Here is a 14737-nt window from a genome sequence, read left to right on the forward strand (position 1 = left end):
GTAGCCCGCCAGGTTCCTCTGTCCAGGTTCTCCAGGCAAGAATACTGGAGAGCCATGCCCTCCTCCAGGGGATCTTCCCTACCCAGGGATCGAACCTGGGTGTCCGGCACTGCCGTCAGATTCTTCACCGTCTGAGACACCAGGGAAGCTCTATAAAGAGTAGCTAGATTAAAAAGAAGGAAAGGTCCAGCATTTACCTCTGAATTACTTTACTCTCTAAGAAGATAAAACAGAATAATTACTAAAAGCCTCAGGGCCTCTGCAACACAAGTTTCCTTTGCCTGGAATCAGTTCAGTTCAGTTCAGTTGCTTAGTCATGTCCGACTTTTTACAACCCTGCGGACTGCAGCACACCAGGCCTCCCTGTCCATCACCAACTCCCGGAGCTTACTCAAACTCATGTCCACCGAGTGGGTGATGCCATCCAACCATCTCATCCTCTGTCACCCTCTTCTCTTCCTGCCTTCACTCTTTCTGAGCATCAGGGTCTTTTCTAATGGGTCAGTTATTTGCATCACGTGGCCAAAGTACTGGAGTTTCAGCTTCAGCATCAGTCCTTCCAATGAATATTCAGGACTCATTTCCTTTAGGATTGACTGGTTTGATCTCCTTGCTGTCCAAGGGACTCTCAAGAGTTTCTCCAACACCACAGTTCAAAAGCATCAATTCTTCGGCACTCAGCTTTCTTTATAGTCCAACTCGCACACCCATACATGACTACTGGAAAAACCATAGCTTTGACTAGATGATCTTTGTTGGCAAAGTAATGTCTGTGCTTTTTAATATGCTGTCTCGGTTGGTCATAGCTTTTCTTCCAAGAAACAAGTGTCTTTTAATTTCATGGCTGCAGTCACCATCTGCAGTGATTCTGGAGCCCAAGAAAATAAAATTTGTCACTGTTTCCATTGTTTTCCCATCTATTTGTCATGAAGTGGTGGGACCAGATGCCACAATCTTAGTTTTTTGAATGTTGAGTTTTAAGCCAACTTTTTCACTCTCCTCTTTCACTTTCATCAAGACACTCTAGCTCTTCTGTGCTTTCTGCCATAAAATGAAACTCACTCAGTTGTGTCTGACATTTTATGACTCCATGGACTATACAGCCTATGGTATTCTCCAGGTCAGAATACTGGAGTGGGTAGTCTTTCCCTTCTCCAGGGGATCTTCCCAACCCAGGGATCAAACCCAGGTCTCCAGCATTGCAGGTGGATTCTTTATCAGCTGAGCCACAAAGGAAGCCCAAGGATACTGGAGTGGGTAGCCTATCCCTTCTTCAGCAGATCTTCCCAACCCACGAATTGAACCGGGGTCTCCTGCATTGCAGGCGGATTCTTTACCAACTGAGCTATCAGAGAGATGATGTCATCTACGTATCTGAGGTTACTGATATTTCTCCTGGCAATCTTGATTCCAGCTTGATTTCAATCTTGATTTCAGCTGGATTCCAGCTTGCCTGGAATGCTCCTGTTTTTCTAGTTAGTTCTTACCTGTCCTTGAACTATTAGCTCATTGTCACTTCTTCAGGGAAACCTTTCCTAGCTCGCTGACCTCTATATTTGAACACATTCCTCTACTACATGCTGGTACAGCATCCTACATTTTTCATTCGTAACACTAATCATCGTTCACAAAGACCTCTGTGACATTTTGATCTGTAACATCTCTTTCCCCCACTAGACTAATCTCCAAGAAGGCAGAGACAGTCTGTGCAGTTCACCCCTGTATTCTCAAACCCAATGCCATGCTTGGCAAATAACAGAAGCTCAAAATATGTTACATATGAAGCTAGAATTCATGTGTGCAAATGAGCAGGCAGACAAGGGCTACTGGGGTTTGTAAGAATCTGAGATCACTCTAACTTGAGAAAGCCAGTTTATATAGGATAAGAGGTTCGTGCAGAGGGTAAAGAATCTTACATCCAAAGCTGAACAGGAATGCATCCTTTCATCAACAGGAATCCAGTGAAGAATTGAAACAAGGAAACCGTGTGTCCTGTATAGGAAAATTAATGTGGAGAACTGGACTACTAGGGGCAGTAAAAACTACTAGAGGCAGTAAAATAAACTGCAAGGAACTGTGGTGATGCAGGCATAAAATGATAAGGTCCTGAAAAAGAAGAGGTCATAGGAACAGACAGATGTGAGAAACACTGAGAATGAAGAGCCAAAAGAACTTAAGGACTGATTAGTTCCAGGGGCATGAAAGAGCTAAGAGTCAAAGATGATTCAAGTGGTTTAATGGTGGGTGATCCATGAAAGACAGTACCATTAACAGAAAAGGGAAGTCAGGATCAAGTTCTCTTAGAAGAAGGAATGTGCTTTGTTGGAAGTGATGGCTAACACCCACACAACTGAAGACATGAGACCAGATGGAGAACAGTCAAGGCTTACCATGCAGATGTGTGACTCAACTACAGTTAACATTTTAGAATGTATGAAATCTCTCAGAGAGGTTGTGGTTAGTCGCTCAGTTATGTCTGACTCTTTGTGACCCCAGGCTCCTCTGTCTATGGAATTCTCCAGGCAAGAATATTGGAGTGGGTTGCCATTCCCTCCTCCAGGGGATCTTTCCAACCCAGGGATTGAACCCGGGTCTCACGCATTGCAGGTAGATTTCTTTACCATCTGAACCACCAGAGAGAAGATATAAAGGGCCTTGAATGGAAATTCTCTAAACCATTTGATCTGCCCCTGGTGTGAATTATGTTTTTCAAGCTATGGAGTCATTCAGACCAGTGAGTTCCCTGAGGGTATGCTGAGCTCAATCGTGCATTCCCTAAAGCATATGTTAAAGAGTGTTGTACACAGCTGGTACAAAATAAGTAGCCTATTAAAGGGGTTAATTATTTTCAAGATAATTTTTGATTATTAATTCCTGTTCCATCTGCATTTTATATTTCAAAAAGTGGTGCCCTGGGTAAAACTTTGAAAGATCCAGGCTTCAGTTGAAATTATTATAATCAATAAGGCTTGACAGTTTAAATCATTTATCCAAAGCTCTGATTTCCCAAGGCTCCAGAACTGATGAACTGAAAGACCAGACCCTGAGACTCTGAAAACCTTAAAAAAACAAAACAAAAAACAGGTGGTTGGAGGTGGAAGGGAAGAAAGGCCCAATGAGACTGGGGCTAAAGCAAATCCCCACTAGAAGTACAGAACACTCTTCAAGAAGTTTTTGCACAAAGTTTAATAAGAAATATTACTAAGGGAGTGAAAACAAAAAAAAAAAATCAACTGTACCCTATACGAGTTGACAATGTACAAAAATAAAGACGCTTCAAGCGAAGTTAAGGATAAACGAGAATAATTAAAGGGAATTGAGAAAAGCGACTTAAAAACAACAGCATAATGATGGAAAACTCATTGGCCTGTTCTCCCATAAAATGTTCCTAGGTGTCAGTCAGAGGTGTGGTAACTGAACCTAAATTCAATGCTTAGGTGAACATTATTTCCCCAGTCACAGTTTAAAAATTTTTAAAAAGGATTACTAAAATGGATCAGAGAAAAGATTTCTGTACAGCTCCCCTCCCTCCAAAAAAATTATCAAGGTGGAATATACCACAATTCTGCAACTGCAACAATGCTCTAAACGCGAATTGTTGCAAATGTGCTAAGTGCTAACTGCTAAGATAGGTGAGTGTGTTTGTGGAGAAGTCACCGAAGAGAAAAGAAACCAGTTGAAGCCACAGACTCACCGAACCTGACAAGTCACCTACAATCCAGCCACCCTCTCAACATCGGACTGACTTCCACGACAAGTCTAAAAGATGGTCAACCAGTCTTTGCCGGCTGGTTTCCAACTACAACAAATGGGCCTCTGGTAAACTGACTTTTCTCAGTTGCACAGCTTTCATTTGTTGCAAAACCCTTCTAAGGTACCTTTTAGTAACTTTCACCCCTGGTCCTGGTTCTCTCAAGAGCAACACAGTAAACGGTGAAAGTCGCGTTCTGGTTTTATTTTTAAACTTCAACAAGCAAACTAGGTTTGCTTTCTGGCATGTCAATACATTCCTTTTTTTTTTTTTTTAACGTTTGACTCCCCTTGAAGGAAAGAGGAATGCCAAGCACAGGTTCCTTCAGACTCACAGGGCTGAGACCTCCACAGCAGAGCGGAGAAAGGGAGCTCAAATAACTACACACACTAGGAGACGTTGCAACTGATATGAAATACCCGTTGCCAAGAAGCAAGCAGCTCCAGCCCGTGACCGGGTGCTGGGAAGCGATAGAAGCCACACAGATCTGGCGTGGTAGCCCCAAGTCTGTGGGGGCCAAGGACCCTCTATCTCTTTTTGCCACAGCGGCCGGGGGGAGGGGTGGCTAAGTGGGCACTCATCCCCAGCTCAGCGGCAAGCCCGGCGCTTCACGGAGCAGAGTGCTCGGCCCCGGGGAACCGGCATCGCTAAGAGGAGGGCTCGGTGAAACTGGCAAAGCCCAAGCCGCGCCGCTGGGCCAGCTGCCCGTACGCCCAACCAGCCCGCCCGCCGGACGCCGTCCTGAGAACCGGCACCGGTGAGCGCTCCGGCAGCTGGAGACGTCTCGGGCTCGGCTGGGATCCAGTCTATCCCGCCCGCCCACCCTCTCTCACTCCCCGGCCCAGAGCTGAGCCAGAGGCCACCCCAAGGGGTGGTGCCCAAGAAGGCAGACGGCGTTGGTGGTGAATGGAGCGGGCTGGGCCCAAGCTCCTGCGCGGGCAAGCGAGCGGCTGCGGCGGGTCACTCACCGAGAGGACGCTCATGCGGATTGGGGTCTCCAACAGGCACGCCATCTTGAGCCTTCCCACCCGGCTGCAGCCGGCGCCGGCGCGGGGGCCGGCACTTTCGACAGCCGACTACTGGGCCAACCACAGGTACCTCTCCAGAAAGTCAGGCAGGTAGACGAGAACAGACCACCCTCTAGACACCGCTGAACTATGGCCAAAACCCGCAGAGGGACGAGCAATGGGAAACCGCGCCAGGGGCCTCCTTACGAATCGTCCTCTCAGAAACGGCAGCTACTCTCAGCCTGGGTTAGAGGTGGGAGCGGGCAGCAGTTCCCGCATGCGCAAAGAAGATCTGCCGGCCCCACCTGCGGCTCGCGGAGGGAGGAGCGTCAGGGGCGGAGTCTCGCTACAAGCTTCTTAGACTGATTCGTTACAATTCCTTGAGTTCCCGTTCTTATTATTCCAAAAGACTGGTGTGTGGACCCACCTACATAATTTGAAGTTCGCTTTCGCATTCATTATCTCACTCCTTCTTTGCACCAAACTCCTAGCGTCGTTATTATCTCCGTCTTACAGAAGGAGAAACTGTGATCCCAGAGCCAAGTGTTTTGCCACCAGTAAGAGTGTTTCACGATCCGATGCTGTTTCAGCATTATCCGACTCTTTTATTCTAGTGTAAAGAATAGATACTCTAGAGCCAGAACGCCTGAGTTTAATCCTTGCTGTTTCACAGAGCTGCATTACCTGGGCATCTCCTATGCTTCAGTTTCCTCCTGTGTCAAATAAAGGGTTAGAAGAATGGAAAATGTAAAGCTCTTATAACATGCCTGAGACATAGAAAGCGCTGTATATGTGTTAGCGTTTCTCGAGCCGCTGAGTCAAGTAGAAAAAAAAAAATGGGGGCAAGAATCTGATTAATTCACACTACTGCTCTGATCGTTGAAGCTAAATAAAAATATGCTTCTAATTCTAATTTCTGACTGACGAGTTCAGCTCTCTCATTCCATTTGTGTGGTTGTGTATATATGTGAACAAAGCTGCTCTGGATTTGGCTGAACAGGTTTCAACTTCATGCTGTTCGCAACCAGCGAGGTTTTCATAGGATGATTGCAATGAACCTATTATATATCACTCGTCCTCATGCCATTGGCCACCTCATGCGAAGAGTTGACTCACTGGAAAAGACTCTGATGCTGGGAGGGATTAGGGGCAGGAGGAAAAGGGGACGACAGAGGATGAGATGGCTGGATGGCATCACCGACTCGATGGATGTGAACTCCGGGAGATGGTGATGGACAGGGAGGCCTGGCGTGCTGCGATTCATGGGGTCGCAAAGAGTCGGACACGACTGAGCGACTGAACTGAACTGAACTGATGCCATTGCTGAAGACACTCCCTAATGCAGGCTGATATTACCTCTCCCCTGGACTAGGCTAATAGCCTTCCGATGGAGGTGGTAGCTCTAGCGTAGCTTTCACTTTGCTCCTCACTGTTTTCCTATCTTCTCCCTGTGTTTGGTTTCCAAATTTATTGTGGTGAATTCTTGCTTGTGGGCCAGTGTTCTCTCACTGTTGACCTTCTAGAAAGCAGGGATTTCATTTTAGGTTTTCTTCCTACAGCAACACTATTCCCCAAATTTCATTACCCTGCATACCACCCACACAATGTTTGCCAATCTGCACCCAGGTATTATTCCCTCAATGTTTTTCTTTAAAACCAATTTCAACTCATTAATTTCAGCCTCATCCTAAACCATAAAGCTCTGAAAAGTCAAGTATATTTTTAGTCTAGTACACATTAACATGCTGGGAAGGATTGGGGTCAGGAGGAGAAGGGGACGACCGAGGATGAGATGGCTGGATGGCATCACAGACTTGATGGACATGAGTCTGAGTGAACTCAGGGAGATGGTGATGGACAGGGAGGCCTGGCATGCTGCGATTCACAAGGTCGCAAAGAGTCGGACACGACTGAGCGACTGAACTGAACTGAACACATTAACATAATAACTACAAAAATGTTTAAATGTCCATCCGTGTATCACCTAGGATCATATCATATACCACTACAAACCACAAAAGAGCAGAGCATAGCCCTTGTACAGAGCGTGCCTGCTAAGCTACTTCAGTTGTGTCCGACTGTTTGCGACCCTATGGACTATAAGCTGCCAGGCTCCTCTGTCCACAGGATTCTCCAGGCAATAATACTGGAATGGGTTGCCATGTCCTCCTGCAGGAGATCTTCCCGACCCAGGGATTCAGCCAGTGTCTCCTGCACCTCCTGCATTGGCAGGCAGGTTCTTTACCACTAGCAACACCTGGGAAGCCCTATACAGAGCATACAAAGGTATCAACTCAAATTTTAGTTGTCATTTGCATGGTATACAGTTGTTGCTGTATATTTGATTCACATTTCATTAATTAGCTTGTCTGTTAATTATATTGACTCCGTCTTCCTTCTTGTCTCACTCTTGCTGATCCATCAATTCTGTTCTGTGGAAACACTTTCCAAATAAACTACCCCATGTCTTGATGCATAATCCTGTTCTTGCCTCTAACATAGCATCTCCAACAACAGACTGTAACTTTGAGGTAATGTTCTACTTTTCGGTCTCCCGGTTATACACTTCAGAGCAGGCACTAGGAATTTTATCATAGACTAGTCATTTAGTGGCTTCCCTGGTGGCTCAGTGGTAAATAATCTGCCTATAATACAAGAGACCTGGGTTGGATTCCTGGGTTGGGAGATATCCTGGGGATGAGAATGGCAACCCACTCTAGTATTCTATGCTGGGAAATTCTGTGGACAGAGGAGCCTGGTGGGCTATAGCCCATGGGGTGGCAAAAGAGTCAGGCACGACTGAGTGATTAAACAACAACAAAGTCATTTAGTAAATGTTTGTTGAATGAATTGTTGGCTTAGTTTGCATTCATATTATATCCAACTCTTTGTGAACCCATGGACTGTGGCCACCGGGTTCCTCTGTCCATGGAATTCTCCAGGCAAGAAAACTGGAGTGGGTTGCCATGCCCTCCTCCTCCAGGTGGCTTAGTTTGGGCACTCCCAAAGGTAGATCTTGGGGACAATGATTTGGGTGCAGCTAGTTTATTTAGAAAGTGTTTCCGTGGAACAGAATTGATGGATCAGCAAGAGTGAGACAAGAAAGAAGAAAAAGTCGGTATAAGGGTCCATTGTTGAAGTCACTGGTTATTCCTTAAGGACCCCTGAGACACATACAGCATGCCCCCAATCCTGGATAGCCATTGTGAGGTTGGAGCATTAATTCACCACTCCCATCCTGTATTGGTTGAGGGTTTCCCACAGCTTTTAATTCTCTACCCTCCTGGATTGTACTTCTGCAGAGAACAGAAAGGGCTTCCCTAACCTGATGTAGAAAAGCAGAATGTACAGGCTTACATTTGGGGTAGAATGCAGAGAACATCTCCCTGGTGGGTCAGAATCCACCTGCAGTGCAGATGAAGGAGTCATAGGTTTGATCCCTGGGTCAGGAAGTTCCTCTGGAGGAGGGCCTGACAACCCACTCCAGTATTCTTGCCTGGAGAATCCCAAGGACAGAGGAGGCTGGTGGGCTATAGTCACAAAGAAGTTGGACATGACTGAAGCAACTGAGCATGCGTGCATTTAGATAGCGTGCATCTAAACTTGCAATAGAACACTCATTACAGCTGTGGCTAAAATCAAAGCATCCAGGCTTTTCTGTTTTATTTCCAGAATATGACACTGCTGTTTTACAGGAAGAAAGTATTGATTAGCAAAGCCCTAAGCTCTGGGATCAGGCATCCCATTTCTAGTCCAAATTTTGCTAATAAATAATCTTTAGCGAGAGGAGAAGGGGATGACAGAGGATGAGATGGTTGGATGGCATCACCGACTCAATGGACATGAGTTTGAGTAAGCTCTGGGAATTGGTGATGGACAGGGAAGCCTGGCATGCTGCAGTCCGCGGGGTCATAGTCAGACATGACTAAGCAATTGAACTGAGCTGAACTGAATCTTAAGTACATCCTTCAAAGCTAAATAATGAGTAGAAATTGAGGGGTAATTTAAAAAATTTGTTTCAGTGTCCATGGAACAGCAACAACAAAACACAGACTCTTCAACAAACAGGAATGAAATTTTACCCCATCCTTCCCTTTCTCAGAGCGGTATTAATTTATCAAAAAAATCACAACAAAGTATGAGTTTAATAAAGAAAAAGTAGGAATACATAACAGAAAATAAGGGGGCCTCAGCTGGTAAGGCATCCTCCTGCAATGCAGGAGACCCTGGTTCGATTCCTGGGTCAGGAAGTTCCCCAGGAGAAGGGATAGGCTACCCACTCCAGTATTCTTGGGTTTCCCAGGTGACTCAGATGATAAAGAATCTGCTTGCAATGCGGTTTGGTCTTTGGGTTGGGAAGATACCATGGAGGAGGGCATGGCAACCCACTCCAGTATTCTTGCCTGGAGAATCCCCCAGGGACAGAGAAACTTGGTGGGCTACCTTCCACGGGGTCAGAAAGAGTTGGACATGACTGAGTAACTAAGAACAGCACAGCAGGAAAGAAATCTGAAAAGTATTTATAAACGTCTAAAGGGAATTGCCAGGGTAGAGAAATAAAACCATGCTTTTGAAAGTAGAAGCATACCAATGTGAAAGAAAAAAAAAAATAAGGAAAGCTTATGGTGTAGAAAGAGTTTTCCTCATAGATCAGCTGGTAAAGAATCTGCCTGCAATCCAGGAGACCTGGGTTCAATTCCTGGGTTGGGAAGATCCCCTGGAGAAGGAAATGGCAACCCACTCCGGTATTCTTACCTGGAGAATCCCATGGACAGAGGAGCCTGGCAGGCTACAGTCAATGGGCTGCAAGAGTTGGACATGACTTAGCGACTAAACAAAAAAGGAATGATCCCAAAAGGAATTTAGAGGACCCTTTAAAAGATTTGAAAATAGAAGCTATTTCTTAAATCAATCAAAAAGAAAAAAATGGACTAACAGTGGTACAGAGGAGATATAGTTTGGTTCAACGGACACTAACTGTGGGTTTACTTTGCACACATTGCCCTAGGGATTCAAAGTGAATAAAGATGTGGCTCCTGCCTTCAAGCAGACAGGAAAAAGAGTGAGTCTCTGAGAGGTTCAATACTTTGCTCTCTAATACATAGTCCTCTGGGACCCAATAGGACTCTCCCACATGGGATTACAGAGCAGCTAAGCAAGCAACCAATTAAAGAAAATCTACAAGAGCTTTGCAATGAGAAATAATGCATCCATAATTCAGGTGCTTGGAGGATGTAAGGTATGTATACACATAAAGCAGAATTAGTACAATATTCAAAAAGTCTCTTAATAGAAACAACAGTAGGAAAAAAAGAAAGTACACTTTTTGTTTTTTATGTATTTGGTTGTGTTGGGTCTTAGTTGTGGCATGCGGAATCTTTTAGGTCTGGCCCGTGGGATCTTGTGTCCTAGCCACAGATTGAACGCAGGCCCCCTGCACTGGGAGCGCAGTCTTAGCCACCAGACAATCAGGGAAGTCCACAAAATGCACTTTTTATAACTAGGTAACTGCTACGGCTGAATTTCAACTTACAAATATAGAAGAAATGATGAATTTGAAAACCACTCTTTTGACAACCATAGGAGTTATAATTGAGGCAAGAATCAACAATGAATGCTCAGACTAATTGGGAGAAATATGATGAAAAACAGAACCTCCCCACAAGTTACTAATGATATTAGGTAAACCTGATGGATGGGCTTCCCTGGTGGTTCAGACGGTAAAGCGTCTGCCTGCAGTGCGGGAGACCTGGGCTCGATAGCTGGGTTGGGAAGATCCCCTAGAGAGGGAGATGGCAACCTACTCCAGTACTCTTGCCTGGAAAGTTCCATGGACTGAGGAGCCTGGTAGGCTACCGTCCGTGGGGTTGCAAAGAGTCGGACACGACTGAGCAACTTCACTTTCAAACTTGATAGATACCACTTTATTATAGTGATTATAATTAATAATACCACTAGTGAGATAAATAGACATCCCATGGTATTATTCACTGAAAGGGATATAACATCAGTTCTGTGATATTCCTGCCAACATCAGATAAACCTTGAGGGACATCCAATAAAGTAACACATCTATATCCTTCAAAACTGTCAGGAAAGACAAGAAAAGCTGAAAAACTGTTATAGGTTAAAGGAAACTAAAGTGACATGACACTTACTAAACGCAATTTGTGTTCTAGGATTGAATCCTGAAAAAATAAAATTCCTCTCTTGCTACATAGCACATAAACTGGGACACTGGCTAAGTGGGAACAAATTCTGTGGATGAGGTATCATTGTTAATGTACTGATTTTGATAACTGTACTGTTATGAAGAAAATATCTTTGTTCTTAGGAAACACAGTGAAGAATTTAAGTGTAAAAACGGAGTCACTGTGGGTTAAGCAACTGTTTTTTCTTTAATAATGAGAAAAGAACTCATTTAGAGAATAATTATCAGAAGACCAAGGATCCTGGAAATTAATTCAATCAACAAAATGTACTTACTAGGTACCTACTATGTGTCAGGAACTGTGGTCAGGGGTGGTAATACAATTAACAAGAGAAACATATTCCCTGTTATCCCAGAGCTTTCAAAAAGGGAAAGAGAGGAACTTCCCTGGCTGTCCAGTGGTTAGGACTCTGCTTCCACTTTCCACTGCAGGGGACATGAGTTCAATCTTACGGAACTAATATCACACTTGTGGCACTGTTTGGGGGGGGTGGTGGGGAAGAAGAAAGACAAGTCATTAGGATGTAGAATGTAGGATGACTAGTGAAAGGGTGTGGGGCTAAGAGAGGGTCTACGAGGAAACCTCATCAGGACTAAAGTCATAAGAAGTCCTTCTGGTAGAGCTGGCTCCCAATCTCTGACCTAAAGGGTCAACAGAAACAGACCAGGCAAAGCTCTGGGTGCTGCTCCACACAGAGCTTGGCTTTTCCATAAATATTTGTCTAATGAAACAATTAAGACACCACTTCTCTGCATTTAGCTGTGGAAACACTGACAGACCTTCCAAGATCAATGGTAGGATGAGGACCTCAATTATTTATAGGAAAAGAGACACTATAAAACCAACAGGGCTTCAGATGGCTTACCATCTTCTGGATTACTGGGGACTCCAAATTCAGACTTAAATTTAAGAAAGTGGGGAAAACTACTAGACCATTCAGGTATGACCTAAATCAAATCCGTTATGACTACACAGTGGAAGTGAGACGTAGATTTAAGGGACTAGATCTGATAGAGTGCCTGATGAACTATGGATGGAGGTTCGTGACATTGTACAGGAGACAGGGAGCAAGACCATCCCGAAGAAAAAGAAATGCAAAAAAGCAAAATGGCTGTGTGAGGAGGCCTTACAAATAGCTGTGAGAAGAAGAGAAGCGAAAACCAAAGGAGAAAAGGAACGATATACCCATTTGAATGCAGAGTTCCAAAAAATAGCAAGGAGAGATAAGAAAGCCTTCCTCAGAGATCAATGCAAAGAAATAGAGGAAAGCAACAGAATGGGAAAGACTAGAGATCTCTTCAAGAAAATTAGAGATACCAAGGGAAAATTTCATGCAAAGATGGGCTCAATAAAGGACAGAAATGGTATGGACTTAACAGAAGCAGAAGATATTAAGAAGAGGTGGCAAGAATACATAGAACTATACAAAAAAGATCTTCCTGACCCAGATAATCACGATGGTGTGATCACTCATCTAGAGCCAGACATCCTGGAATGTGAAGTCAAGTGGGCCTTAGGAAGTATCACTACGAACAAAGCTAGTGGAGGTGATGGAATTCCAGTGGAGCTATTTCAAATCCTAAAGGATGATGCTGTGAAAGTGCTGCACTCAATATGTCAGCAAATTTGGAAAACTCAGCAGTGGCCACAGGACTGGAAAAGGTCAGCTTTCATTCCAATCCCAAAGAAAGGCAATGCCAAAGAATGCTCAAACTACTGCACAATTGCACTCATCTCACATGCTAGTAAAGTAATGCTCAAAATTCTCCAAGCCAGGCTTCAGCAATACGTGAACCATGAACTTCCAGATGTTCAAGCTGGTTTTAGAAAAGGCAGAGGAACCAGAGATCAAATTGCCAACATCTGCTGGATCATGGAAGAAGCAAGAGAGTTCCAGAAAAACATCTATGTCTGCTTTATTGACTATGCCAAAGCCTTTGACTGTGTGGATCACAATAAACTGTGGAAAATTCTGAAAGAGATGGAAATACCAGACTGCCTGACCTGCCTCTTGAGAAACCTGTATACAGGTCAGGAAGTAACAGTTAGAACTGGACATGGAACAACAGACTGGTTCCAAATAGGAAAAGGAGTACGTCAAGGCTGTATATTGTCACCCTGCTTATTTAACTTCTATGCAGAGTACATCATGAGAAACGCTGGGCTGGAGGAAGCACAAGCTGGAATCAAGATTGCTGGGAGAAATATCAATAACCTCAGATATGCAGATGACACCACCCTTATGGCAGAAAGTGAAGAACTAAAGAGCCTCTTGATGAAAGTGAAAGAGGCGAGTGAAAAAGTTGACTTAAAGCTCATCATTCAGAAAACTAAGATCATGGCATCCAGTCCCATCACTTCATGGCAAAAAGATGGGGACACAGTGGCTGACTTTATTTTTCTGGGCTCCAAAATCACTGGGGATGGTGATTGCAGCCATGAAATTAAAAGACACTTGCTCCTTGGAAGGAAAGTTATGACCAACCTAAACAGTATATTAAAAGCAGAGACATTACTTTGCCAACAAAGGTCTGTCTAGTCAAGGCTATGGTTTTTCCTGTGGTCATGTATGGATGTGAGAGTTGGACTGTCAAGAAAGCTGAGCACAGAAGAATGAATGCTTTTGAACTGTGGTGTTGGAGAAGACTCTTGAGAGTCCCTTGGACTGCAAGGAGATCCAACCAGTCCATCCTAAAGGAGATTAGTCCTGGGTGTTCATTGGAAGGACTAATGTTGAAGCTGAAACTCCAATACTTTGGCCACCTGATGCAAAGAGCTGACTCATTTGAAAAGACCCTGATGCTGAGAAAGATTGAGGGCAGGAGGAGAAGGGGACGACAGAGGATGAGATGGTTGGATGGCATCACCAACACAATGGACATGGGTTTGGGTGGACTCTGGGAGTTGGTGATGGACAGGGAGGCCTGGTGTACTGAGGTTCATGGGGTTGCAAAGAGTCGGACATGACTAAGTGACTGAACTGAGACGAAAAGACACCTACATCCCCACCCCAAGCAATAATGACCATAATAGGCAAATGAGTTTGAAAATGGAGATGTAAAGGTGACAAGTTAGGCAAAGTAAATCCAATCTTCACCATTTACAAGATGGGAATGGAATCTGGAAGTCATCAAACCTATAAACAAGAAATATTGCTAGCTTTAAATAAAAAAGTCTGATGAAATCAGGAAGTCTGATGGAATGTCTGACAGGTTAAAAATGCAGAGCCTAGAGCCGCCACAGAACTCTTTTTATTAATATATCTATGTGATGCTTGCCTCTCTAGTTTTCCCACCGCAGACTTGCTCACTTGTTTCTTGCAGTTAGCCTACTGCCATCAGGTGTAGTAGGTGCCACCCATCTAGTTCAATTACAAGATACAGATAGCAGGGATGGATGTTTTATCTTGATGTATAACATTTTATTTATAAGCTGACTAGAAGACTCATTGCCCAGACAGCTCCAGAGCTCATTCCCTTATTTCATGAAGCTCAATTTCACCCTATCAACATAGTCTTGCAGAGCCACCCTATATTCATTAAGTGCCCTACTCCTACCATAGCATTTCCGATTCCCTCACTCTGTTCTAAATCATCCACCTTTTAAATGCAGTTCTTTCCTGTGTCATTTGTTTTTATTCAACTCTTATTTGGCTGGATTTCATTGTCAAGTCATATTTTTTCAAGAGGGGCTCATGGGTATTGTCTCCTTGGAGGCCTTTCATGGCTGAAAATATCTTGCTTGTTGCCTTTTACTTGAATGATATC

The 14737-nt window shown here is 44.2% G+C and overlaps 1 protein-coding gene across 5 annotated transcripts in view; it reads right to left on the reverse strand.

Moving 5' to 3' along the window:
- The window catches only part of ARMC8 (armadillo repeat containing 8), a 103461-nt gene extending 98409 nt beyond the window's left edge, over positions 1 to 5052 (reverse strand). For all 5 annotated transcript variants that reach the window (XR_011251494.1, XM_069564721.1, XM_069564699.1 and 2 more), the window contains exon 1: positions 4720 to 5052. Coding sequence is in view for 4 of the 5 variants with exons in the window: in XM_069564721.1 (XP_069420822.1) it covers positions 4720 to 4764 (45 nt within the window). In the remaining variant the exon portion in view is untranslated. The remainder of the gene's footprint in view (positions 1 to 4719) is intronic.
- Between the last annotated feature and the right edge of the window lie 9685 nt (positions 5053 to 14737).

Source organism: Ovis canadensis, chromosome 1 (assembly GCF_042477335.2).
Source record: "Ovis canadensis isolate MfBH-ARS-UI-01 breed Bighorn chromosome 1, ARS-UI_OviCan_v2, whole genome shotgun sequence".
NCBI lineage: Eukaryota > Metazoa > Chordata > Mammalia > Artiodactyla > Bovidae > Ovis > Ovis canadensis.